This window comes from Triturus cristatus, chromosome 5_1, assembly GCF_964204655.1.
Source record: "Triturus cristatus chromosome 5_1, aTriCri1.1, whole genome shotgun sequence".
In the NCBI taxonomy this organism is placed as follows: Eukaryota; Metazoa; Chordata; class Amphibia; order Caudata; family Salamandridae; genus Triturus; species Triturus cristatus.
In genome coordinates, this window is record NC_140587.1 from 709,807,170 (window position 1) to 709,828,017 (window position 20,848).

Below are 20,848 nucleotides of genomic sequence, written 5' to 3' on the forward strand. Positions count from 1 at the left end.
CGGTGCAGGCAGCCAACTAGAGTGGGGTCTAGCGCACGCTGGGAGCTATTGGACACTCCGTCGATCAAGGAGGAGCTCCCACCAGCAGCGCGACCTCGAAATGTTTCTCCAGGCAAGTTTGGCGCTAGTCCGCTTCCCAAACGTCCTTCAACGCGGCAGTAACTCGGATTTTGTGAGTGGCACCCGCGAAGCGGGTGTCACGAAAGGTAAATAGAGAACGGCAGGTGATGGGCGTTACCGCCGGGGGAAGAGGCACCAGGTGGTGGAAGCAAAGGCTTCTGGTCCTCGCAGTCCCCCGGTGCAGGCAGCCAACTAGAGTGGGGTCTAGCGCACGCTGGGAGCTATTGGACACTCCGTCGATCAAGGAGGAGCTCCCACCAGCAGCGCGACCTCGAAATGTTTCTCCAGGCAAGTTTGGCGCTAGTCCGCTTCCCAAACGTCCTTCAACGCGGCAGTAACTCGGATTTTGTGAGTGGCACCCGTGAAGCGGGTGTCACGAAAGGTAAATAGAGAACGGCAGGTGATGGGCGTTACCGCCGGGGGAAGAGGCACCAGGTGGTGGAAGCAAAGGCTTCTGGTCCTCGCAGTCCCCCGGTGCAGGCAGCCAACTAGAGTGGGGTCTAGCGCACGCTGGGAGCTATTGGACACTCCGTCGATCAAGGAGGAGCTCCCACCAGCAGCGCGACCTCAATGTTTCTCCAGGCAAGTTTGGCGCTAGTCCGCTTCCCAAACGTCCTTCAACGCGGCAGTAACTCGGATTTTGTGAGTGGCACCCGCGAAGCGGGTGTCACGAAAGGTAAATAGAGAACGGCAGGTGATGGGCGTTACCGCCGGGGGAAGAGGCACCAGGTGGTGGAAGCAAAGGCTTCTGGTCCTCGCAGTCCCCCGGTGCAGGCAGCCAACTAGAGTGGGGTCTAGCGCACGCTGGGAGCTGGGAGCTATTGGACACTCCGTCGATCAAGGAGGAGCTCCCACCAGCAGCGCGACCTCGAAATGTTTCTCCAGGCAAGTTTGGCGCTAGTCCGCTTCCCAAACGTCCTTCAACGCGGCAGTAACTCGGATTTTGTGAGTGGTACAAAAATAAGGGAATAAAGTGGTCCCGAATAATTACCGACTTGTTACTCTCCTTGGCGTCAGGTGATGGAATCAAAGCTTTTGACCCTACACCAATCCGGATTCAGGCAAACCAGATCCACCACAGACATCATTGTCATTTTGAAACTTCTTATTGATAAAACCCTACAGTTAGGTCTCAAACTATACCCATTTTTTTTTATTATTAATCAGCTTTTGATTGGGTCAACAGATCGAAGTTAGGGGAAAAACTACCCAAATGGGGCATTAATCAAACTCTACTACATTTTTGGGTTTGTTGGATGAAAACACCTGGCCTCAAATTGAATTAACCAGCAATACGCTGTCCCCTAAGATGTCCACCAACAACCGCCTTAAATAAGGCTGTATTCTTGCGCTGTGGACAAAGTATCGAACGCCTTTGTTTATTTCCAGTAAGACTCGAACAATAAAGGAAGGTGTAAGGTGTTTTTTTTTTTTTTTTTTTTTTTTGTTTGTTTTTTTAAACACAGCACTGCCAAGCAGTAGGAAGAATTACACGTTTTTAGATTTCATACTGCCATTTACATCAGAGTAGTTTTAGAAACGTTTGATAATAGCAATTTTTAACTTTTGAATCGCTGTCCTTTATTTATTTATTTATTTTTTATTGGATAGATATTGGTTAATATACTGTCTAGCCATTTTTATCATTTTAATTATTGTACAGTTTTATTACTTCTAACAAACATATCATATCGATCAGGTATATAACAATTGAATAATTTCAGCTGCATGATGGTGTCCCGAAGAGCAGTTGGATCTTTTTTTTTAATCACTAAACAACTAAACATCAAATACCGTAGCTGAGACTATCCCACTGTTGGACCTTTTACCTGTAGTTAACAATGGTCCACGTCTGCAGGAGAACTGCTGTTTATTGTGGAATAATACTCAATCTAATCTTTTACCCTTGCAAGGTATGGAAGTAACCAGGTGGGACCATCTAAGCATCTCCATGTTTATTTATTTTTGACTAAATTAACCCACCGCTTGACTTTTCACCTCTAGAGGACATTGGCAACCATGGCGTTTTTTTTGCCTTATTAGGTTTCTGTTCCATACCAATTTTCTTCTTTGTTTCACTTCAATAAAAATTTAGCTGCAACAGGCATCAGCACATCTGTTCATCACACATTCACCTACTTTTATTCTGTTTCCTTCCACTTATTTTGATTGTTTTTTAACTTCAATCTATGAAATTTTACTTTGAAAGGTTTGGTAACACACAATCGTTCACACACAGAAGAGGTACAACAATGACAGTAAAGCGAGCCACACGCATGCCAATGCACACACAAGATTTCACCTGTACACATGCACTAGGCATCTCAATTTATTATTGCCTATAGGAATGCTGCCCCTCAGGGCTCCATTAGCTGGGCAGCCCGTTTGAAGCCCTGCTTCATCTTAAACTTAGGACTCTCCGCTCTCTAAATGCATAAACTGCACTTTTCTGCTTCACTGACTATTCCTCGTTGGCCAAGATGTGTAGTTTGTGTATGTTTTTCTGTTGTCCTTACCGCACAGCTTTAGACACTTGGAATGACAGGGGAGGAGGCAATGAAAGAAATTCCATAATGCCGTTGTGGGCGAGTTGACACTACTGTACCTTTAGCATTCTGCTGCCGGCGCCATGACATGGACGATGCAGCTTGTCTTGTATTAGAGATGCTCCTGCGCTATTGGGGGCACCTGCCTATTTCTTAAAACCCTAGGCCAATGGAAGGCCAACCAGTGAATGTTTTTGACCCAGAAGCAAGCAACAATGTGGTTCAAAAAGAAGCAAACTTAACTTTGTGCCAGCAATTGAGGCCTGCATTTTAAAGTCCAGGTAAGTCTGCAATTCGTTTTCCATTCTCCAGAAGCCTGTATCAGTGCTTCTAGGGCACCACCATAATTAAATTAAAACTGTTGTGTGAAAGAGGACTTTTAAAGAGCTGCTCCTCTATCAGTCTCCCTTTGAGTTGGACCGTTGAAGTCCATGTTGCCATTCTAGTGACTTGCATCCGCTATTGGTGTTGGAAAACTGGTAGTGATATCGGGGCATGAATGCTCATCTACTGGGGACCAATGTCTGTCCTGTTCTCAGACATGGCTTAGTCTCTGTAGCATGCGCTTCTAATGTATTACGTCTGGCCTGATCACTCTGGTAATTCCTCAGTTTCCCATGGAATGTCACCCGGACCCTTCGGTTGTTTTTCTAATATTTTGCTTTGCTCTGTGGCTGGGAAGAGCGTGAGTGGTGAGGGTGTGCTGTCAGATTGGTCCTTGGCTCTGAGTCCTCCTCTTGTCTGCAACTGCAGATCGACTAGGAATGATGCATCATCCCTAGCCTCTCCCTTTCCTCCCCTACTTGCTAATCCTGTTTTAACTGAGCAGAAGCACTGGAACATCCTGCTCTTTTGGCAGCAGGCACTCTGACATCGGCGTATTTTACCCTGGCATGAAAAAGGGTAATCAACGGAGATCAATTGAGAGGGTTCTGATCAGTTCCTAAAAGTGTTGATTCTACTTTCATTGATGCTTCACAAGACCACTCAATTTTCCCACATGTATGCACATGCCCTGATGCGCTCTTGCTTGGGATTTTTTTTTTAAATTCTTTAATCCTTCCCTGCTCCAGGCAGTCTGTGGTTTGATTTGTCACGTGGACCCTTAATGCCTTTAAAGAACACAATTGGCCATAAAGGTACTAAAATGTAGTTCGTTTGATTTTATGCTATGTATTTCTATGGCATTTATTGTGTGACCGCTAGTTAAGCCCAGCCATATAACTGGGCAGAATGTGTGATATTAATCACTTTTTTTATTTATTTTTTACATGCAATGAAAATCTGAATGTTCATAAATGCAGACTTCGATTTGGCACAAGGCTTTATCAACTGTGAAATAAAAGGTTTGCATGTGTTTGTGTTGGTTGGAATGTGGTGGGTGGGGTTTGAGAATTTATAGAATATTTAAAGGCGTTCTTGGTCTGGTTTGTAATTAGCATTTACCCTGCACGAGGGCTCTACCACACAGATTCTCAACCTGGGAGTATTCTCTGGCTGGACCAGGCTCCCTCGTCACTTTTAGTTTGAGCCAAACTCATCTGTGGTTATAGAAGTGGTTGAAAGGGTGACTACTGATCCACAGCTGTTCGTGTCAGATTTCAGCATAAATATATCCGTTTGACATAGGAGATGAAATGCCCTGAACGCATTAAATGCCCTTGCTGTTATCTGTATGCTACATGTAAATCTTTTTGGTATGGAGTATAGTAAGCAGGGGTGTCATTTGAACTCCTAGAAATTAATAGTTCTCAGGGCAATATACACTTTCCTTAGGATGAATACATTCTGACTTGGGTTGTGGAATCCATTCTAGGAAGTTCTCCAGTTTGGTTGTGGGGCTGGTTTGAGAAGTTTAATGCATGCTTTTTTCAGCGTGCAGCCTAGTTTCGGAGGCCATAGATCGATGCCAGCCAAAGGTGGTCCAGACTTGAACCCTTCCTTTATTAATTCGAATATTTTAGAGGAACCTACCTAACAAACTGCATTCATTACAGGGACTAATGTTTTGTAGCTCATATTTAATGCTTGCCTTGGCACTGAGACTGTCTAACATGAAGTACAGATGTTCCACTCTTGCCAATTAAAGTGAAATTGTTAGAGTTCTTAAGTTGCTACATTTATGTTAATCTGTTTACCTCATCTGTGTATGCGGCTAAAGGTGCATTTGAAGAGTGGAACTGGATCCAGCTGAATGTCTGAGCTGTACTGGATGTATGCCTTGGGAATGGCTTCTGGCAAAATCCTAAATGTGACAGGGCATAGTATAAATCTATTCTCCCATCTTGCTAGAAATAGGAGTCTCCAGTTGGCAGAGGTAGGCACCTTTGTCCAAATAGGGACCCTTGCTTCTAGTCAGGGTAAGGGGATATGCTCCTAAAATAACCCCTGCTCATCCCCTTGGTAGCTTGGCACAAGCAGACCGGCTTATCTCGGAGGCAGTGTGTAAAGCATTTGTGAGCACATACAGTAATACAGTGAAAACACTACAAATGGACACCAAACCAGTTTAGAAAAATAAGTATTCTTTATCTAAACCGAAACAAGACCAAACAACAAGAATCCACAATACAGTTATCCTCAAATAAAGCTTGTAGCAACAAATCACTCCACCTGGAGTTATGACATCGTGAACTATGAAAATCCCAAAGAACTGCGCCAACTGCGAGGTGCGTGGCATCTGGCCTGGAGTCAAGCAGACCCACAAAGAACAGTGCCTTGGAATTGATGAAAGCAAAGAGGGTGCACGGCGTCAGGGAGGTGATGCTTTGTTGGCTCTTGCGGCATTGGTTCCTTACAACCCCAGGAGAGGTGATGCCTCGGTTCCTTACTGCAGGGGAGGTGAGACGTCGGTTCCTTACTGTGCCGGGGAGGTGACGTCACGAATGGCGGCGAGGCGTCTGTTCCTTACGACTGCACGATGTTGGATTCGGGAGTCACCCATGTCGAGGATCGGCTCCGCATTGATGAAGCATTGGCGTTATTGAAGTCAGGACTGCGGTGTGAGACAGGACGGTGCCTCGTGGACGTCGCGAGTGGTGCAGGCAGCGGCATCTGACTGCTACAAAGTTGATGCGGCATGGTGTCGGCAGGCCTATGGTGCAAGTCGGGGCAGTGCGTCGTGCTCTTCACGAGTGTTGCCCACGGCTTCGGTGCAGGTTACGGCGTCGCTCGCCAGCGTCTGTGTTGCAATTTCCTTCTGTAGCAGCTGGAACAGCCGTTCCAGATGCAGAGAGACCGAAGGGATGAAGTCTTTGTGTCCTCAAGACTTCAGAACAGGAGGCAAGCTCAGTTTCCAGCCCTTGGATATCTTCCTCAAGATGACAAAGCAAACCGCAAAGTCCTTTTCTCCTTTCCTTGGCAGCAAGCAGCTGCTGCAAGCCAACCCCAGAGAGCAAACCGCACAGAGGCAGTATTCTTCCTCCGCATATCCGGCTCTTCTCCTTGGCAAAGGCTCTTCTTGATTTCCTAGAAGTGATCTAAAAGTCTGGGGTCTGGGCCGCTCTTTATGCGCCAAACTCCTTTGTTCTCTGAGGGTAGAGAGTGTCTGTACCTGGCCCAAACCAGTTCTGTCCTCACTGGTGCAGCTTCCTGACAGGAGGTGGAGACAGCATTGTTGAAGGCAGACCAGGCCCCACTCAGGTGAAAAGGAAATCTCCTCCCCCCTACTCTAAATGCAGCCCAGGTCCATTCAGCCCAGCCCTAACTCACCAGACTTTTGGAGCCATAGACCCTCTCCAGCTCCTGTCATCCAAAAGCCAGACATGCAATACACAAACCTAGCAGAGGCACACTGGATGGTTAGGTAAGAAAATACCTACTTTCTAAAAGTGGTATTTTCAAACAGAATGAAAGTCACCCTCACTAAAAGATGCACTTGAACATTGAGTTCAGGCATACTAAACATTATTTTTCTACCTGGTTCCTTGGGCCAGTTATGTTAAGATGTTATAAACAAATTCCCCATATCGTCCTATGGGAGCAGGTAGCCTTGCAATAGTGAAAAACTAGATTGACAGGAATTCACTATCCTGACATGCCAGACCTACAGGGCATGTCCTACCTTTTACATGCACTGCACCCTGCCCACAGGGATACCTTGGGCCTACCTTAGGGGTGACTAATATGTTGAAAAGGGAAGGTTTAGGGACTTGCAAGTGTGTCCACTTGCTAAGTTGACATGTCAGTCCTAGACTGCACCCAGGCTGTGCAATGGCAGGCCAGAGTTACATTTTACAGGCTGCTTCTGTGGGTGGCACAATCAGTGCTGCAGCCCACTAGCGGCATTTGATTTACAGGCCCTGGGCACACACAGTGCACTATACTAGGTTCTGACAAGTACATCAAATATCCCATTCATGGAATCACCAATCCATAACAACAATTTACACAGAGCACATGCACTTTAGCACTGATCAGCAGTGGTGAAGTGCCCAGAGTCATGAAGCCAACAAAAACGGGTACAAAACAAAACCGGAGGAAGGCAAAAAGTACTGGGATGACTCTGCAAAAAGGGCCAAGTCCAACACATACCAATTGTTTTGATGTTGACTGTGGTTAATCCTAATTGGTTCCAGAGTGTTGTTGGAATGGACATTTTGAGGATGTATCTATAGCTATATGTGTCGCCATCAAATGCGGAGAGGTGTATGCCAACTTTTGGCCACACCTAATCTGAATTTCTGGGTCTACTTTTTGGGGTAAGGGCACTTCCGCTCACCTCTTAGAATATCCTTCATCATTTACATTCTAGACATGCTCCAAGGTAACATAGATGATCTGCAATGCATTACTGGGATTATGACCAGGAAAAGTAGTTTTAATTTGTTTTTTCTGATAGCAGGACTGAGTGCGTCCTGACGGTCTCCATCTCGAGGCATATGTTCCATTACAGTTGTTGTATCACTGACCCCTGAGCGTGAGGCTAATTCTCACTGCAAATCACAGGGTTTGAAACCCCTGGGCTTATCATTTTCATTATTATTTGCAAACAGTTGCATAAAATCTTTACTTATTTTTGCTTTACTTATTGGTTTCTTCCTTTACGCATTTTATTAATCTTTTATTATGTTTTTAGGTACGTGGTGACGCCACTCTCGCAGGTGGTAAATTAAAGTAAAACTAAGATTATGATCGTGGTGGCTAGATGCCAAATTAATGCACCATGAATGTTTAGCTCATGGGCATTCTAGTGAACGGGGCATTGTAAGTATTGACTAGGTTATGGTTATTATATTAAATCATCATGCAAAGTGCCCTGGTTAATGACCTGCATTGTACTATTCTAAGCAATATGTTTTCAATTCCTTTTTCCTCTCCCCTTTTATCAGTACGACCAGTACAAAACTCCAATGGAAAACATAGGGCTGCAAGACTCCCTTCTGTCGAGATTCGATCTACTCTTCATAGTTCTTGATCAAATGGATGCAGACAACGATCGAGAAATTTCGGACCATGTTCTGCGCATGCACAGATACAGGGCACAAGGAGAACAAGATGGACATGGTAAGGATTGTTAATTGGGGTTTACTGCCTCCTGCTAATCTGAGACACCCTTTCATGAATGTGGACAAGGTCTAGTGCTAGGAATCAAAGGAGCAAACTTTTGAGCAAGCCAGGTTGCTAAAAAGATAGAATAAAGCCACCACACATGAATACTTTATTTGCCTCAAAGTATTTTTCTGACAGACTGCCTTAAATTAGTTTTTTTTTATGTATTCTAATAATTACTTGGTTCATCATGTATTAGTGTCATTTATAATCAGTGTGCCCATAGGGTGGCAACAGTTGTTGATCTGATAGTTGTTTGTTAGTGAGGCACAGGAGTGGCTAATCTGAGTTGTGGGTACCAGATACCTTCTTTCCCCCATGCTAATCTATGCCAAGCTTTCCTGCGAGCAGTGGTGGGTGGAAGGTATGGAGGAGGCAGGTTGTAAAGTGTGTGCCAGACTAATTTTACATGTGTACAATAGGAATGTTGACTGCTACCCTTTAAAGTGTAGTGGTTCAGTTCTTCCAAGTTACAATTAGTAATGGGCTGTTGGAAAGATGAAACAAGGATGTACTAATTCGTGCCTTGTTTGCTGCACCAGCATTCTCCAGAAGGGTTAAATTAAGGGTGGGTCCATTAGATACCCGTGTCAATATAAGAAGACCATTTGTTCCAAGGTAGTGTCTGGGATTAATAGCCAGCATCAGTGTACCCTCTGGGAAAGGTTTTTTTTTTTTTTTTGACTGTTTCTTGAAGGACCTCACCTAGAGGCTTTCTCAGGATGACTTTTGCATCTCCACCATGTAAGTTTGTCTTGCCATTTAACTATGGAGATTTGGGCATTTCTAAGTGAACCTATATATGTGTATGTATGTGATATATAAATATGAATTATAGACGTATCGTGTCTAAAGCGGTAAAAACACGAACACCAATTTTGATTGATTTTGATCAGAATATGTTGGAATTATATTTTTATATTTTGATTATATGCTGACTATCTTTTGCAAAAATGTAAAATTGTGATACAATGTTATGAAATGAAAATCATTGTATTCAATGTGATACCATGAAACCATTCCAATATGGCGGTATATACAATCTCTACATCGGGGTAAAACCGTAGTCCTTTGTTTGTATTGTGTTTATTGGTTGCACTATATCACATGATGCACGTAAACGTCTGACGACCCGTGACCAAGGAACTAAGGTTCTGAAACGCGTCGGGACAGTGTTTGTCTTTGCTTGAAATAAAGCACGCTATTGAAAAGAATTGGGGCTCGGCGAAGTCTTTGAACTAAGAATGATTGATTGCTTGTTGGATATATATATATATATATATATATATATATATATATATATATATATATATATATATATATATATATTTTCTTGTAATTGGTATTTTATATCTGACCAATTAGCATTTTGACACAAAGCAGGTAACATAGTAACGGGGTATATATCTGACTGTGCATTGGTGAGACACTCCTAGCCTGTGCCCAAAAAAATATTTTAGTGAAAAAAAACTTAATTACAGAATAGTGACGGAAAATCTTTAAATTAGACTTTTTTTTTTTTTTTTTTTCTTTCGCCATTGACTCCCGTTGGGCAGCGTTTCGAGACCCTGTACCAAGGTTGGAATATTCCAGGCTATGTTTAAAAGGACTGTCCTAGGCTTGGCACACAACAGGCCTGGGCTTCTATGTTTAAATGATGTGTACACTCTGAATTTCATATTTAAGCTGTCTGCCCTGGATTTGTTGCACTATGTATGTTTCTTTCAACTGTGTACAGCCTGCGATTCCTTGCTATCTCAGAGCCTTCTTCCACTATTTCTACAATCCTGCATAAAAAATTAACCTTGCTTGACTTTCGCTTGATTCCTCTCCTTTCTTTTCAGAGTGACCCTCTTATCTTTCGTCCTCTGCATGCCTTCTAATACTGAGTATGGCCGCCTCTGTCTTGTGCCTGTCTGCCTTAATTCTTCTTATTGCAATTCTGGAATCGGCTGTTACCGCCTCTCATAGATAAAAACCTCTCTTCTTTAAAAACCCTATCCCTATAACCTAACACTATCTAATCCCTGCCAGCCCATCTACATCACCAACGATTCATCTGAAACCCCACGGTCACCACTAATGATCACACCTAACCATTATTAATCTAACCTATCACAAAGTACCTGCTAATATTCTTTTCTTGTTCACATGAATAATCTCAATAGCCACTAGATTAACCGCTAAACATGGGTTCCATAGTCGCCTGCTTCTCGGCCTAAGGTGCTTCAACTCCTAATCGGGTAGTAAGCGCTATATAGATACGATTAAAATTGACCGCCTTCCTGTGAGTGGGTATATATTGACAGATTATTGAAAACCTGTTTTACTTTTGACACCTCAGTTTGTTCCTGACCTAACAAGTCTGAGTATTGCTAGTCAAATCTTCCTGCTTGAAGGTGAGAGATTACGTTTGGTGAGACTTATTATATCCTAGTAAAAAAATATTGGTACATTTTGTTTTCAACCTCTGCAACTTATACTTTGTGGATTTCCCTCCCCCTTACACAATGGCTTCCTGATTCTAGGAAGAATCCTTTCAGCTTTCCTCTTAAATTTCTTCGTGTACCAGCTTACAACCCCCCCCCACCCCTACGTCTTAGTTGTTTTTAATCTCTTAGGTGCACCTTTTGAACGCCTTTATCCACTCTGGATCTTCAGACTTCAGCTATCGCAGGCCAATGGCAATCCCAAAGGAGAGGAAAACCTTTTGACAAATGTTAACTTTCAGGTTAAATATTTTTGTACTTGCACCGAAGTCTGAACTTACCTTATAACCAACCAGTGATGTTAAGCTCCACGTTTGTCGCGCAACTTTCCGGAAGGTTTTTGCCCCTTTGTCTAACCTACCCTCTGATTGCTCAACGCAGCTTACCATGATTGACCTGCACCTAGTCACCAAACTACTCTGCTACGCAAAAGCAATCTGTGGAGTACAGTAGCAGTTTTGTGTCCGTTACCCCCAAACTAATAGAGTTTGACATTAAATTATTCTAATATGGGACACTAGACTCCCCAGTATGCCTAGTTTTCGGTTTTAAAATTTGTTGCATGGATGGAAACTTACTTTTGAGAAAGAAGGGAAGACCTGGGGGGGGGGGGGGGGAGGGAAGAGTTCAGAACAGAGAAGTGGCTGTGCGATATGGGGAGGGATGATCGGGTCCTTCCTTAACCCTTATGAGAGGAGACCTGTAGCCATCCACACTTATCTGACCCTGCTATGGATATTCAACTCCCTATCATAAAATATAAAGGGACTAAATTGCCCAGCTAAGCGCCACAAACTTTGGAAATATTTCTTTGGCCGGTGCCTCGATCTTGTAGCCCTACAAGAAACACCCTGAGCTCAGTGAGGACCATAGGCTGCAGCACAAGTCCTATCCCCTAATATACCAATCATCGGCTGCCACTAAGTATAATGGGGTAGCTCTCCTATTTCATTCCTCCCTGAAATTCCAAATCACTGGTAGCTAATCCGAAAAGGAGGGGAGGATAATAATGGTTGCGTAATATTAAGGGCCGCAAATGTACTGTGGCCACAATTTATGCATCCAACTTGGCACGATCAGAATTTCTCCTCTACCTGTTGGGTGGGTTTTTCTGAGGGGTACATTATACTGATGGGAAACTTCAATATTGTATGGGACACCACCTTAGACCGTACCTACCCTCACAGAACACATGCCAGTGTATTCACTAAAAATACTTAACAGAATCTTCGCCAACTAGGTTTGTTGGATTCTTGGAGATGTATTCACCCCATCACCCGAGAATACACTTTTTTTTCTCACTCCCACCATATTCAAGGCTAGATCTCATTTTCGTAAGCCAACCTCTACAGCACACCATTTCAAACACCACTATACATGTCGAAATATGCTCCAGTGAAGTTTATATTGGAGTGGGGCACTCCGAAATCCACATTCTGTAGATGGTTCTTCCCAAACCCTTTTATGCAGGACTGTCTTTCTGGACTAACTCTGTAAAACAGAGACTTTTTCCAAATGAATAAGCCCCAGGACACAAACCCTTCAACAACATGATATGCCATCAAGGCGGTTCTTGGGGGGGAAAATGTATCTCCCTGATAATTCTAACCAAACAGAAGTCTCATGAAAGACCAGCACTAGAGGCTGAACTTCATTTAGCCAAACAGGCCCACAAAGCCTAAACACCCTGACCTTCCAGAGGAAGGTCACTGCACTATGGGAAAAGATCAATGCCAAATACACTAATAGAGCAGAGCTGACCCTACTCCACCTCAGAAAGCTATATAGTTGGGCCACAGCTGTTGACAAAGTTGCAGGAAAGGGAATGCATAAGTCAAATACAGAGAGAGTCTTTAGAGATGCTGCAAACGGAGAAGGGGGAAGGCTTGTACATTTCAAGACTTCTATGAATGCCTCTACACCTCAGGCCCCCACAGATACTGCAGAGCAGTTGGCTTACCTAGAAGAGGTTGATTTGCCCCAGGTCTCTCCAGCCCACAACAAAATCTTGGTATGCCACAGAACTGAAGAGGTTCAAAATGCTATTGATTCGTAGAAGCCCCGATATGTCATCCCAAAACTGGGAAAAGCCCCTCATTTCTGCACATCCTACGTGCCTTACTTAATCTTGATGCCAAATTATACACTAAAATATTAGCCAACAGGTTGGATCAATCCGGCTATGTAAAAGGGAGCCAGACCCATGACCATTTTAGATGGGTGATCCACTTGCTCAAAAAAGCTACTAAAAAAACGTATACTAAGGGTACCCTTGGCATTGGACGAAGAGTCAAGAGAAGACATTGTGTGAATTTGAGTTTGGGTACCACTTTATAGCCATGATCCAAGCCAATAACACCCATTTCAGTCTGGTACGAGACAGGAGTGCTTTCAGTCCCCATTACTATTTGCATTTAGCATTGAGTCCCTAGCTGCAAGGATATGAGCAACGCCCTTCATCCATGGGCTATCTATTCGCTCAGTGGAGCATAACATTTCCATGTTCACGGATGACTTATTAGCCTCTCACCTCCTCCTGGACGTCACTGTCAGCCCTACCATTCGAACTACGAACAAATGAATCAGTTGCTGGGTTCTGAAACCTTCATATATCCGCCTTACTTAACCTGACCATCCCGACGAGAGAAATGGAAGCAATAGTGGCCTCCACCTCCTTCCACTTATTTGTGGCTAACCATCACTCCCGCAGTGACTGGCCTAAACAAAGCTAAACTACCCTCCCCTACTGTGGCAACTTAAAACTGACTTTAAACGCTGGGCTCCACTGTATTTGACTTGGCTCGGCCGCATTACTGGAGTAAAAATGACAGTTCTACCACAACTTTTAAATCTCTTTCAAGGACTCTCCATTAGATTCAATGAAGATTTCTTCTCCACCCACTCAATTTAGGTATTTAATCTGGCAAAACCACAGAGCTTGATTGCCGCGTAAAGTTTTGACTCTCCCTCGGGATGCACTGGGACAAGCCTTACTGGACTTTACACTGTACTATAAAGTGGATCTGCTACAAGTAATTTGCAGAATGGTCCCTTAGAGAATCTGCTAAAACACTGGCTCCACTTGGACAGAGCAGTGGTCGATAGGACAATTTGGGATGTCCTGTGGAAACCCAAACATGATCGACCACTTGATGCCTATTTGAGCATGCTGACTAATGCCAATTAAAGTCTGGGACAGTGTGACTCTTGCACATGGTTTGGCATCATTTTCCCCCTCTAACTACACCCCTATTGCCACATTTGCTGTCTGCTCAAGGAAAGAGGAAATGTCCGTTTGTCTTTTTAGTCATTACTGCTTGGATAATGGAGTTTGTTGTAAGAGAGAAAAATAGTTAGAGGTTTTTGTCTAGTGACCTGTCTGACAATCATTGTGAAACAAAAGGCTGTAAGATGTCCGTTTTCTAACACATACCATAGCTTGCAAACGAATAGTACAAATTAAAAAACAATCAGGCATTACGAAAGCACATGTTTTTCTAATTGAGAAGTGTGATGCAAACAAAGATCTAAATAGTGGCAAAACAAATCTGAACACTTTCCTCCCAGTCCGACTTTCGACCAGGCCACAGCACGGAAACTGCACTCCTTGCAGTGACTGACCCTCTGTGACTTGCACTTGATGCAGGAAGTCCTGTCGTGCTTGTGCCATTATATCTCTCAGCCACCTTCAACACGGTTTCTCCTGTCAGGGTGCTGGAGAGGCTGCAAGAGATTGGGATACAATGACCCCGTACTTAAATGGCTCCACCATTTCCTGAAAGACCGATATCAAACTGTCATCCTCTGCCCCTACACGTCTTGCAAAATGCATCTAGACCGTTTCCCACAGGACTCTTGTTTGAGCCCTACTCTCTTTAATATCTATGTGGCATCCCTTGCTAAGATTGTGTAGCCTTATGGCTTCGAAATAATCTCTAATGTTGATGATACCCAACTGATCATTACATTTGAATCAGACCTGGCTGCTACTAAAAAGCGCTTTGCCTAGGGTGTTGGCCATCTCCAACTGGATGAATGACAATATCTCCAACTGAATGTAGACAAGACCGAGATTGTGCTGTTCGGCAAGGCTTCCTCTGTCTGGTTGAGTGGTGATCTCTCCAACCGGGGTCTATCCCTATGCCCAAACAATATGTTCAGAATCTTGGTATAAAAATCGACCAAGCCCTCACGATGCAAGATCACATTCTGGCCACCACCGGATAGTGTTATCAGAATATGCGTCTTCTGCGCAGATTTCTGTATCTCCTTACATCTGCCAGAAGAACATTACTACAAGCTCTAGTAGTAAAGAGGGGGGGGGGGGGGGGGTGGGGTCAGCAGAGAGGAGAATCACAGAAGTGAAATGCTGGAACCCAGGTGCCGGCAGCCCCCTCCTCCTGCCCCCCCCCCCCCCCCCCTCGAGGCTCAGCTATAAATGTTTCTGGGCTTATATCTACGATGCTTCAGCTCGATTAATAGTTAGAAAGTCATGCCTGACATATTTGTAGTATTCGTGATGACTATTGCCAACAATTTCAATCTTTATGTAACATTTACGTAACAAAAGAACAATAGTTCCCCAATCGCATTTCCAGTCAAAAAATCTGCATTCTCTCTCAAAAAAAGTTCTACGTCATCTTTGCGCTATGTTTGTGCCACCTTCGCTCTCCCACCACCCTCTATTGCCCACCCATTGCAGTGTTGGCTGTCTGAATTCTGGAATAGCTGATAGATCGTCTGGACACGTCAGGGGCTCACCACTCCCACAGTCTTAAGTATCTGCCTCTGTTTATTATTGGCATGCCTACTTGCCATACACCCTATGTTAATAATGAAGTCTTACTCCTCATTGTCTTCAGACACATTTTCCAGATTTTCTGAGTAATTTTGCCACAGTGTGCGAAAATCTGATAATATCGCGTCCCATAGCGCTGCCAGTGGCTGTTTCCGAGTTCCCACCGCGTCGTCAATGCGAAGCGCTATGCTGTCTGCTTGTGCCCAACAGAGAAGTGATAGGAACCAGGCCTTTGCGGCTGGGGCCTCGGGATTTCCATTGCCTTGTGAGCAGTCTTTGGCCACTGAGTCCCGAATCTATATATCTGGTTGTCACTTTATGCTTTTTGGACCTTTGATATAAACCTAGTAAGCATGTCTCCCACGTCTAATCTAAGGTGTGCTTCGTACACTGAGCCAGATGCTTGGTGACTGTCCCAATATGGTCGGATAACCGTGCATGCCCACAGCATGTGCAGTAGATCTGCTCCTGCCATATTGCATCTTGGGCATCCGGCATCATTTCGATTAAAGTAGTGATTTATTTTGGCTGGTGTTAAATAAGCTCTGTGTGCTATGTAGTACTGGATGAGCTGGTCTTGCTGTTCACTGATCAACATCTGCTGTAATAGTCAAGTTGCATATAAAATGTAGCCAATTTTCCATTCTTTTAATCTAACAGTATGATGTATTGTTTCTTCTCAGAAAATCACTTTACAAGTAACTGTTTAGATAAATGTTTGTTGCTTAGTTGTTGAAGTCCAAGTGAGACCAAAAAATGCTTGTGAAAATTGTACATTTTTGGATTTTGTATAGCCCAAGCTCTTGGTTGCTTTTTTCAGCATTACCGCTTGGATGCAGTGTAGAGGTCTTTACAACTGATGACCCAAATGCTCAAAACGAGGCAGAGCAAGAACTGCAGATTTATGAAAAACATGACAACCTACTTCATGGTCCACGTACAAAAAGGTAATGATTGCACCTTCCATAATGCCGCACCATGTTAATTTTATATACTCCATAAAGTTTCTAATAATCGTTTCCAACAAATGAAAAAGCAACAGAATAGATATAGTGAAGGTCCCTGAACCCGCCCTCTTACACAACCACAACTAAACACACGGCTGCCAAATTTAGAACCAACATGTTGCTCATCATGGAATTGTGAAAAACCATGATACACTGCCAATAGTATTCCATAATAGTCGGTTGGTTTAGAGGCGTTGGCCTCGCGGGATGCAGTGCGCTGCAGATAAAATGAGGAAAGGAAGTGGCACTGTCTGGGGAGCTGTAGTATCCTCTAAAATGAAAACCTAGAAGGAAAGAAATGAAAGTGGAGAAAATGGAAACTGACTTTGTTTGACCCGCTGCCCTCTGCTGCATACATTCATGTATGGAAGCAGAATTCTTCAGCCATTGGTTCTACGGTCCTATGACCTCTACCCAAGTAGAGCAAATCTCTTGCCACAGTTTTTTAGAGTGACTTCATCAACACCAAAACCCCTTGTCTACTATAGTTATCTGTGAGATTCCAAGTAGCAAAGAATCTGTGGAAGCACAGTGTAACAACCCACCCTGAAAAGCCCATTGGCATTAACGTAAGCTTTTCACAATATACAAGGTAAGCCTACTGGCTGCTTCCTCACTTTTTATATTAAACATATAAAACCTATGGGATCTAACAATGTTTCGCAATAAACCAATAAAGCCTATATTCTTTACCACTGGCTTGGCACGATACCCAACATTGACCTACTGAAGTGCACATAAGCTGGCTACCATCATGCCTACAGTTTTAAATTACAAATCTAAACGAAATTACACCCCTCTCCCAATGATCTCACAAGGTTCATCACAGTAAACCTCCTTAACACCCCAGAACTAAAACCTGTAACATAGTATGATAAAAAGAATCAACCAATAAATGTCTATTGGCTTTAGTAAATGATTTCCACAGTAAAAAGTCAGGCCTATTGCCTTTGTTATAACATTTCATAATAAACAAATTAGACCTATGGGTTTGGATGTAACTTTCCCCATTGAACCTTTCCCAAAAAGTGTTGACCATCCTAGTCCACTTCAAAACATATGATGTCCATGCTTTTTCTGTACCGTTGCCATACAGTGGAATTCTCTCACTGTAACTTGACAGTTGCCTGATCTCTAGAAGTTTAGGAAAGCATTATATGCATGGCTGTTCTCTCGGCTTGATTCATTTCTTTTGGTTTGGTGTATTTCAGTTCCCACACTTTTATTTTTCCTTGTGTCTGTTTTCCATCAGCACCATGATACCCTCCTGAGGGTGAATGATGCACTTTACAAATACACAAAACTAGAATGCAAACACTGTTTTTCAGCAGAAGCACACAACTTTTGTCCTATCCAATGCTGTGCTCAAAGAAACCAACATGTTGGTGGAATCGAAGACCCTCTCGCAGTAGTACATCTGAAATCATTTTTCTGACGACCACATGAGGTCTAGTGACAATTGCACTCAAACCAAAGATCGAAGGCTGTACCTTTTGTGGTCCTATTCAGCAGGAAGCTGCAATTGCTGTGGAACACACAAAGTGGCAACTGTCACTGTCCAAATGCACTGTTTTCTTTACAGCATTTACCTTAGCTAAAAATGATTTGCTGTTCACTCCCCAGTTACACACACTGGGTACAAATGTACAGTGATCGCAAGCTGTGCAGTTTGTAGAAATGCTGACCCATGGTAGTCTGTGGAAAAATAAGAGTTGCTTATACTGCTGGGCAGGGTGAGCTCTTTGGAGTAGACTACGATTGTTCTTATAGAAGGGTGTGGGGTCCTGCGTAACATGCCTATTCCAGTGGGGCTTGGTGGAGGTAAGGGGTAAGCCACCTTACTATTTCACTTTTCTTATTTTTTAGGATTAGACCTGCAAAAAAAAAAAACCCACCATGATGTGCATTGTTTCTTCCCCTCATCTGACTGCCTCACAAGCCATATCATTCCCCTTTTTTAATTAGTTTCAGGCATCATGAAGTTGCAGCTGGACAAAACGCACAATCTCCCATAGCAAACATTGTTGATGACATCTTGCGGGTTTCTAGCACTAAAGTGCTAATGAGTAGCGCTTTTCCCATGAAAGTGTGAGCCCTAGCAACATCACATTGCCTTCCGAATAGAACCACCAAGACTCCATGCATTATAGGCCTTCAAGTTACTCATTTAATACATGTTCTGCCGTTTTGTCAGTGGCTTAGAATCGGATCTTGGCCCAGATCGTGGGAATAACAAAGGGAATAGCATCCGAGAACAAGAGCAGTTGCTTGCCTGCCCCTGAACCCACTCAAACTTTATCCGGAAGGGATTCTCGCAAGTGAGTTGCGGATAAGTTACGGATACACACACTGGCCTATGCCCTGCTCTCCACTGTGGCATCTTTAAATGCCCATGGAAACATTTTCTACCCCTCAAAAATCTGGAATGGTAGTAGGCCAGCCCCATTTACAAATTCTGAACCGTGGGGAGCTTTTTAATAAAATAAAAAAAACTTGAAACCAACAATGTTTTGGAGGATCGATACAACATTGTGAACAGGGACACTCTGGGGTTGTTACGGCACTTTGAGGGAATTGATACTATCAATATGAGATACATTCTCTCAATCACATTTCTGGCTGATAGTTTGGGTGGGAAGCAGAGGTTCGCTATGGAAATAAGGGTGCAACGGGCAATAGATGTATTTTAGAGCCATATTGTCCCTAAGGGAGGTGTTGAAGGATTGTAGTCCTCGAGGTTCAGAAAGTGCAGATAGAAAAATACCCTTGTATCTTTAGGCCTCGGGAAAAGTCTGATCAGCACCTGCTAGATATTCACGCACATATTGGAAATAAGGAACATATATAGTGTCATTTTTAAACATGTGTGCTATACCTGGTGGTAAATTTTTGTAAAGAACCTCCGCAATAGAGGTAACATACTGCGCAGTGAGGTGGTTTCTATTGTACCTGATTCAGGATAGTTGACCCCTAGACTGGAGTATAGCGCTGCTCCTATGCTTTTCGTTAGTCTCTTAATGGCACCCTCCTATATTCTTCTCGGAACGTCAATTCTGACGAGTTGTACTTCAGCTAAGGTCTAGGTTGCATGAACGGCACATATCTGCTTTCTACAACGTTTTCTCATCCTCTAAAACTTCTCCATTTAACCTGGACTAGTTCTACAACCATTTTAGAGAGGGGTATTTTGTTTTTGAATCTAGGAAATTCTAGTTTATTTTCTCGATAATACAGAAGGCAAATCCATGTCTTCGTTAAAGAGACAGTTTCAGACTTGGAAAATGACTTCATTAACTACTGCATAAAATATCAAATGAAGCAGAAATTAATTCTGATAACTAGATCAGGAGGGACCCTGAAATCTCTAAAAGAATCATGGAAGACCTACTACAAGATTATATTAGTGGTTTGGTTGGAGAATAACCCTTAAATGGCTTCACAGGATTTCAGGGTATGATTTTGAGTGTTATCCCTATCCAAGTATGTAATAATGTTAGTATTATAAGATGTAATTCACGTGTTCAACTGCTGCTATTCATGATAGAGTTGTCTCTATAAATTGAGTCTGTATTTAATGAGTTGTGCTTGATTTTCTGTTATAGAGACAAGGTTGTAAGCATGCAATTTATCCGCAAGTATATCCATGTGGCTAAACTGGTCAAGCCTGTTCTTAGTCAGGAAGCAGCGGACTATATAGCAGAGGAATATTCAAAGATCCGCAGCCATGATATGATGAATAATGAACGTGCCAGGGCAAGTATTCATTCATATACATCTTCCTTAATGTTTTTAGCAATTGAGCAGCTCCTTTTTGCTCCCCTAAGAGCGACCTCACAAAATCTCCTTATGCACTCCAATCCTTGCCAATAAGTTTTTCCAATGATGCAATAGAAGATAACAGTTTTATCTGTGTCTCTAATGGACAATGGATGTCCAGTTTAAAAAAAAAAAATATGCAGCAAGGGTTGTAAACAAAACGTATTGCGCTTTACCTAGAGCACCACCCCATTAGCACTTTGTACTTGCATACACACTTGATTCATTTGTTTTGTTATCCCTCTGAGGAAATGTGTATTTTGAGAGAAGAGGTAAATTAGTTTGTGCACCATTCCCAAAGTAATTGCGAGCAACAATGGTCCCTAGAGAGAAAGGATAAGAAGTGTCGGTAAATAAGGACCCAATCAGTACTTATTTTATGAGACTTGTCCAGCCGGACAGAGGTCAGGAATTTTACTAGTGTATTCAAAATATCAGAATTTCAAAGATTTCATAAAGTGGGACACAAGCCTGTGTCCAGTACATACATCAAAGCACAGAAAACAAACAACAGAAGGTTCA

General features: G+C 43.1%; 1 protein-coding gene across 2 annotated transcripts in view; it reads left to right on the top strand.

Moving 5' to 3' along the window:
• The window catches only part of LOC146831394 (maternal DNA replication licensing factor mcm3-like), a 161,127-nt gene that overhangs the window by 105,180 nt on the left and 35,099 nt on the right, over nt 1-20,848 (top strand). For both annotated transcript variants that reach the window (XM_085605693.1, XM_085605694.1), the window contains 3 exons: nt 7,997-8,171; nt 16,324-16,450; nt 20,113-20,263. In XM_085605693.1, the coding sequence (XP_085461819.1) occupies nt 7,997-8,171; nt 16,324-16,450; nt 20,113-20,263 (453 nt within the window). The remainder of the gene's footprint in view (nt 1-7,996; nt 8,172-16,323; nt 16,451-20,112; nt 20,264-20,848) is intronic.